At 41.9% G+C, this 7,716-nt stretch overlaps 1 protein-coding gene across 1 annotated transcript; it reads right to left on the reverse strand.

Moving 5' to 3' along the window:
* Positions 1-4,577: 4,577 nt before the first annotated feature.
* Positions 4,578-7,455, reverse strand: LOC308097008 (E3 ubiquitin-protein ligase TRIM35-like). Its single transcript, XM_080444559.1, has one exon. It carries the CDS (start codon positions 7,183-7,185, stop codon positions 5,770-5,772), a length of 1,416 nt encoding a protein of 471 aa, XP_080300685.1. The 5' UTR covers positions 7,186-7,455; the 3' UTR covers positions 4,578-5,769.
* Positions 7,456-7,716: the final 261 nt, after the last annotated feature.

Below are 7,716 nucleotides of genomic sequence, written 5' to 3' on the forward strand. Positions count from 1 at the left end.
AGCGCCTCTTTAAGTAGATCTCATAACTCTTGTTTCAGAGAAGAAACTCTCTGAAACCACCTGCACTGCATGCACTGATGTGCTTGTAGAACCACTACGTTATACAAAGCCTGCAGAAACACCTATAAAAATGAGAAAAATAAGAAATGACTGAGGAACCAGAACTAAATACTTTTACTCCTACACACCCATACAAGATGTAACAAAGAGGTGAGCGGAGAGGGAAGCCAGAAACATGCTAGTGTGAGAGCAGAAGTGTGGAAAAAAGAAACAGCCAACCTAAAAGTACTCAGTACTTTACAGTCTTCTTAGAAATGTACTTGAGTAAAAGTAAAATATTTGTCTCGGAAATGTAGTATTAAAAAAAATCACACCCAGTGTGAAGTGGGCGGTGTGGTCACAGTGGTCATCACAGTGATGGAAGAAGTGATGGAAGAAGTGATGGAAGAAACCATAACTTAAAAAAACACATTTATGTTTTTTTTTTAAGTTATGGTCCTATTTATAGGGCTATGCACATGTGTCATGTTTCCCTAGCCAATCACAGTCCTGAATAGACTGTGATTGGCCAATCACGGTGCAGGGTTAGGGGGGTACATTTGTGGCCAATCACAGCGCAGGATTTGGTGTGCAAATATCCAAACCTCACATATAGGGGCGGTTTCACCGCCCAAAAATGTAATACTCAAGTAAAGTACAGATCCTCAGAATCTGTACTTAAGTACAGTACTCAAGTACATTTACTCCGTTACTGTCCACCACTGCTTGTAGATCTGCTATTTTCAAATAACCGATGTATACAGTAGGTTTAAAGGGCTCATGTGGCCCATAGTCGCTTCTTTTGGGCTTGTTTTCCTAGACCTGGTTGCTTGTTTCTCTCACAGAATCTGGCAACACTGGTCGGAGGCTCGGAGCACAGTGTCTTTCTGAACCTCTGATCAGTAATGATTATTCATAAATTTTCCTCCGCGTGGAAAGCCTTCTTAGGCCTTTCACGGCAATCAGACACTGCATTCATGATTTGAGACTTGTGTTCCAAAAATGTGTTTTGCTGAATTAGACCTGCTGGTGGCGCTATAACAGGCCAATGTGAAAAGGGTGCCATTTCTTCCTCGGCCTAGTGGGAATGTGCGTGTGAAATTTCACGGAAATTGCATGCTGCGTTCATGATTTGAGCCATTTTCTTCAAAACGGACCAATCCTGCAAACTTTGGAAGCCAACCTTAGCCAATGAGGATGGAATATGGAAAATCAGACAGATCCGTGTTGATCACATTACTATTCACCTGTTTCCTAGGCTGTGTGTTTTCCACTTCCTGTCGATTTGATCGAATGAAATCCAATGAAACTGGTCAGATGACCAATGATATCCAATTAAATCGACAGGAAGTGGAAAACACACAGCCTGAAAACAGGTGAATAGAGATACTGGCCCTCATTTATCAACGCGGTGCAGCCCAAATAATGGGCGTACGGCGAGATCACCGCACCTTTCGGCATTTATCAATATATCCTGACGTGGGCTTCATCCTACCGTACGCTGAGATCTCACGTCTGGTCGAGACCAGTTGTTGACGTTGGCTGCACCCGTTTATTCCATTGTAGACCTGCGGAGCAGCATTGTCTGACTGTCTGACAGGCATCTGGACACATAATCCACTCCTAAATGTATATCTACACTAATAAATAATCCCTGTGAAAATATAACATTTTATAAAGTAATTTAAACAAACTGCTCACTGCTCACCACTATGACTACTGTCATTCAGTTGCATTGGCTATTTTAAAATAGCAGATCTCCAAGCTCAAAAACGGGTCGCATCGTGACGCGTTGTGAGCTTGTAGATCTGCTATTTTCAAAATATACAGCGCTTCTGCGAGCGCATTTTCGGGACTCCCGACGATCTTTTCATGGACAGTGAGGTGTACAAACTTACAGTAGCTTGTCCTATGTTATGGAGTTATGTAATAGAGAGTTTTGAAGACTACAACCTGGCTGGGTTAAGGATATAAACCCGACGCTCCAATCTCTTATTAACGTGGCGGCACGGAATCACTGCAGCCTGGCCGAGTCTGACTGCTTTATTTTAGTGTAACTCGAACGCGCACTGCTCGGTATGGGGTAAATAAATTAATATGCAAACGTATTCCATTCATGGTGATGTGATTGTTATCATAATATGTCATTCATGTAGGCTACAAGCCTACGTGACAAAGATTGTACCGCTACGGATTACATGAAAGACACAGTTGGGCGCGTGTGTGTGTGTGTGTGAGAGAGAGAGAGAGAGAGAGAGAGAGAGAGAGAGAGAGAGAGAGAGAGAGAGAGAGAGAGAGAGAGAGAGAGAGAGAGAGAGAGAGAGAGAGAGAGAGAGAGAGAGAGAGAGAGAGAGAGAGAGGGGCGTGTGCGTGTGTGTGACTTGACAGGCAGCGAGGCGAGGCGAGCCGGCGAAACTCTTTCTTTTTGGTTCTTCATGTCGTAAAATCGGGGTGTTTCCAGAATATTTAAGGGCGTGTTATTTAAATGACGCTCGTTTTCAGACGTGAGATTTATCAAGGCTGGGACCAAATGTACGCTCGGATCAGCTGTGTAAGATGTGTTGATAAATGTGACTTCGACGTTGGTGTACGGCCTAATATATGGAAAAATATACGCCGGTTTATACGCTGCGTTGATAAATGAGGGCCACTGTGTACCGATTTGCATGACGTTTGGATGAAATCTTTAGGAGTAAATGGGTTTTGCACAAACCGGCCTCCTGGTGACGCTATAACAGGGCTATGTTAAAAATTTGTCAGAGGTCAGAGGTTCTGAATTGGCATCCAGGGAGTGTGTGTGCACAGTTTCGGAGCGAGCGGGCCAACGGTGTCGGAGATTAGCCGCTCGCAGACGGACGGACACACGGACGGACACACACACGGACGGACGGACGGACGGACGGACGGACAGGGGGTAAAACATACTCTCGCCATGCCTTTCGGCCTGGCGAAGACAATAATAGAGGGAACTGAAATATATATATAATTATATATATTTTTAATAATCTCATCGTGGACCTTGACTGTTAAAAGCACTTAACAATGTAAGCCTCACTAGCGCTGTCCAAATCAAGAAAATTTAGGTGATAATTAATCGTCATACAAATAATTGCAATTAATGATCTAATTGTGTTTTTGGCATTGCCTTTTAGGCTTAAAAAAAAAGAAAAAAGTAAAAACAATTGTACAGGACAGATATGACAAATAATAAGAAACTAGAAAAAGTGCTCCTCGTAGCACAGGTCTCCGCCAGTCTAGGGAGTGCACATACAAAGTTTTACACAGATCGGTGCAGTTATAGGTAAAAACACGAATCGGCCTGTTAGAGCGCCACCATGAGGCTGATTTAAAAAAATTCAAGTGGCATTTCTTCCCCGGCCTAGTGAGAACGTATGTGCAACATTTCAGTGTTCATGATTTGAGACATTTTGTCAAAAAAAAAAGAAAGACCCTGTTTTGTTTATTGACTATAGAGATACTGTGTACCGATTTGCGGGATTTGTAGCAGTATTTTTTTGCACAAATCGGCCTCCTGGTGGCGCTAAATAAGGCCCAGGGATCGATAAGGAATCGGGCCTACAAGCAGGAATGATTAAGGGATCAAAATTGATACAATCTCCATCCCTAGTCATTTTGCAGAATTATTTTATCTCAGAAGAATGTTATGTCAGAAGATAATGGATGTGGCACACTGGCTGGTGAAAAGTCAAAGAGACACCATGTGGTTACATTGTCTCTGGTTTGATTCCAGTCAGAGTCATGTGTTGTATGACTGTCTAACCTTAGCTTTTCTGTCAACACACTAAGAAGACTAAAGGAACACTCACACACCAGCATAACAGATGCAAAAATATTATTCTTTAATGATCCAGAGTGAGACAAAAATAAAAGTGCTACCAAAAAGGGTTTAAAGTGGGAACAGATCCGAGATGTAGTGGAGTAGAAGTAAAAGTATTGGAAATCGGAAATACTCAAGTAAAGTACAAATACCTCAAAGTTGTACTTAAGTACAGTACTTAAGTAAATGTACTTAGTTACTTTCCACCACTGTGTCTTTCTACCAAGCCCCCAGAGCCACGGTAGAACAATGAAGCGGCCTTGCCTGTTGGTCAAATCTGAGATTGCAATACTTCCACATTTAAAACGCCACTGCGCATTCTTCTACCGTTTGAAACCCTAGTGCGCCTGCTCGGAGCTCAAGACTCCCTTGATTCCGGCACCCAAATTTGGTGCCCAAATGTGGAAGTAGAGGCACTTCCGGCACCCCATTTGGTTGCTATCAATGCATTGAATGGGACATTATCACCTTTTATTAGACCATTGAATGGGAGAAGTAGGGTGCTTCAAATGCCTGTGAGCAACTTTCATTGAAATGAATAGCTGGGGTGGGGCAGTACATCCTCTAGATATAACTCTATGCTTTCTACCCTCAGCTTCCTGTCACTCAACACACTAAGAAGACTAAAAGAACACTCACACACCAACATAACAAAGTGAATGTCCACAGAGGTTTGGCAGATGCACATTTTTGTATTCTTTAATGATCCATAGTGAGACAAATACAAAGTGTTACCAAACGGGGTTTAAGTGGGAACAGATACATGTTTTGGTTACAAAAAGCATCCTCAGTCTGCCATGAAAAGTAAAAACACGCCTGTGTCCTATTTATAGGGACAAGAGAGTCAATCAGAGGATCATTCATGTTACAGGGCTCAGAACACATGCACACAGAGATCAATGCAACAAATGTAAACAAATATACAATCTAATGTTAAAGAACATCACTATGATTGAAAACGACACAATGTAACACACTAAATCATAATTACCCAAAGAAAATATTTAGAATTAGAGAAGTATGCAACGTGGTGATTCTATATTTTAGTGTAAAAAATCATATTATTACTCTGAAATAATATTTAATATAATAATATTTATAAGATATTATCTTATAGTAAAGTATCCCAGCTCCCCAACAGTATTACTATTACAGGTCCATTTGGATACATTTTGTACACTCTTTCAAAGTTAGGTCCATTTCGTTCCATTTTACACTCAGAGTTAAATTAACACTAAGTGGTTTTACTGTGAAGATCAGTGGTTCTCCACCATCCATCTGACCACGTGGTGGTCAGATGGGTGGGCAGTGTTTTCAGAGCATGTTTATTTTAATGATCAATCAATCGATTATGTTGTAGCTTTGATCAGCGGAACTAACGTACTATATGTTAATTTAAATATTATCAGTATCACAATGAAAAGTCATTTTTCAAGGTTTTCAATTTTTTCAACATTTATGAATAATCATTACTGATCAGAGGTTCAGAAAGTTACTGTTCATTTTTTTTTACATTGTTTTCTTTTATATTAAAGCTATATTATCAATTAAATCGTCATGGCCCAAATCTTGAGAATCACTGTGTAGATGATGATGACATCACAGATCAGAGAGACACTTGTTCATGTTGACCGTCCTCGACCACAACACAATCAAATGGAATCTAAAATCAACAGGTATTACTCTTTAAAGACTCCATAGTTTGTCTTTATCATCATCATCATCATCATTATCATCATCATCATCATTATCATCATCACAACCACCACCACCACCACCACCACCACTTTAACATGTTTTTAAATGCTGTTTATTTTGTTAGGTTGTTTTTATCATGTTGTACGGCACTTTGGTCAACCTGGTTGTTTTTAAACGTGCTTCACAAATAAAATTTACTTGACTTGACATTGTTCCAGTGTTACACTGACCTTCATTGGTAATATCTTCAGAGTATCACCAATCTGACCAATGTGAATGTGTGGAAAGAGTGTCTCAGTGAAAGTGTGTGTGAAGGTGTGTAGGTGTGTGTTAGTATCAGGATCAGAGAAGGACAGCTTTCTTTTCTTCCAGTCCAGCTGGACTCTGATCCTCTGAGGTTTCTGCTTCACTGAGAGATCACCTAATGGATCACCTAATGAGAAGCGTGTTGTGTATTTACCTTCCTTTAACCTTATTCCCCAGAATTTACCCGCGTTTTCTCCCTTCCTCTGAAAGGACTCTGATAAAACACCTACTGACCAGTATGTATTGTCTCCAACCTCAACATCCCAGCTGTGAGTCCCTGAGTTAAAGCCCTCAGAACCCAGGATGAAGCCATAGTGGTCAAACCTCTCTGGGTTGTCAGGAAGCTGCTGTTTCTCTCCAAGTCTCACACTGGTCAGATCATCAGACAGGATGTATACTGGAGGGGCAGTGTTGGGGTCCAGAATGACAGGAGTGTAGGAGACAATGTCCTTCATCTTGTCCCAGACTCTGAAGGCCAGGTTGCTCAGGTGTTTGGTCACGTCTATCAGTGCTCCTGAGACCGGCTGTGGGTCCTGCAGTGTGAACTGGACTCTTTGCATTGTGGTCTTGTAGTTCTGCAGGAATGAGATGTGTTCAGCTCTCAGCTCCTCCTCTATGGCTCCGATTGTGTTTGAAAGAGTTGAGATGTCTCTGTTTAGACCCTCAGTCTTCTCCTTCATCATCTGACTCTTCTGCTGCTCTTCCTCCCACAGTGAAGCAATCCTAGCATCCTCTTCCTCTTGTAGAAACTGACGCATCTTCTTAAACTGTTCCTTAATCTTAATCTCTGTATTCTGAGTCTGGAACTGAATGTGTTCTGCTGTTTGATCATAGTTTGTTTTGAATTTATTAAAGACCTCCAGTTTCTCCTGTAAAGGCTTCAGTGATTTCTGGACTTCCTTCTTGTGATCCAGTGCAGCTTCATCGATGGGTTTGCATCTGTGGTCGGTGTGTTTTTTAGCATCTCGACACACAACACACACTGGCTGTTGACATTCCAGACAGAACAGTTTGAGTTTCTCAGCATGCAGACTGCAGAGAACCTCAGACCCTGTTGAAGCTCTCTGGTGTCTCTCCTGTATGAATGCCTCACACACGTTCTTCAGAGCCAGGTTTCTGGGTGGATCCACTGAATGTCTCTCCTTACAAACTGGACATTCCTTTATTTCCTTCTCTCTCCACCATTCCTGCAGACAGGCTTTACAGAAGCTGTGGCTACAGGACAGGAGAACAGGATCTTTAAAGATGTCACAACACACAGGACAGCAATAATCCTCTTCAGGGCGAGACGACTTGGAAGCCATTTAGTCTCTGAGTGAAGCTACAGACACACTGTTCAAGCCAGGAAATCAGCCAGTCAGTCGTGGTAACACTCCCTCCTCTAAAATGTTCCCTGGAGTTGACTTTCACTTTGAATCTTGTTAAAGTCCAGCAGCATAAGCAGCAGGTTCAAGTGGTCTGGGTCAGTATTACCTCCTGTAGCTGTAGAAAGACAGTCTGTCCTCCTCACTGGAAGTTGTGTTTGATCTGAAGGTGAATCTTAGCGTCGGTCTCTGTGTGTCTTCAGTGAAGAGAGTCAGAATAACAACCTCTCCGTTTCCTGGTTTCTCTCAGCTTAGTCTGGCAAGGGGTGGAGCTATGACAGTACTGAACTATTGCAAAGCACACGCACCCACGCACACATGCACGCATGCACGCAATGTTTTTTTAAAATAATTTGTTTGAATGATTTTGGTGACTCGTAAAGTGTCAGGATGAATTTCTCATTAATATGTTGCAGGAGATTTGTTGTGTTGGTAGTGGTACCCGTACATGATTACATCAAATGAGGATGC

The sequence above is a fragment of the Gymnoscopelus braueri genome (assembly GCF_963280865.1).
Source record: "Gymnoscopelus braueri genome assembly, chromosome: 12".
NCBI lineage: Eukaryota > Metazoa > Chordata > Actinopteri > Myctophiformes > Myctophidae > Gymnoscopelus > Gymnoscopelus braueri.

Excerpts from the sequence above, each read along its gene's own strand:
- LOC308097008 (XM_080444559.1), bottom strand. The coding sequence starts at position 7,185 with ATGGCTTCCAAGTCGTCTCGCCCTGAAGAGGATTATTGCTGTCCTGTG.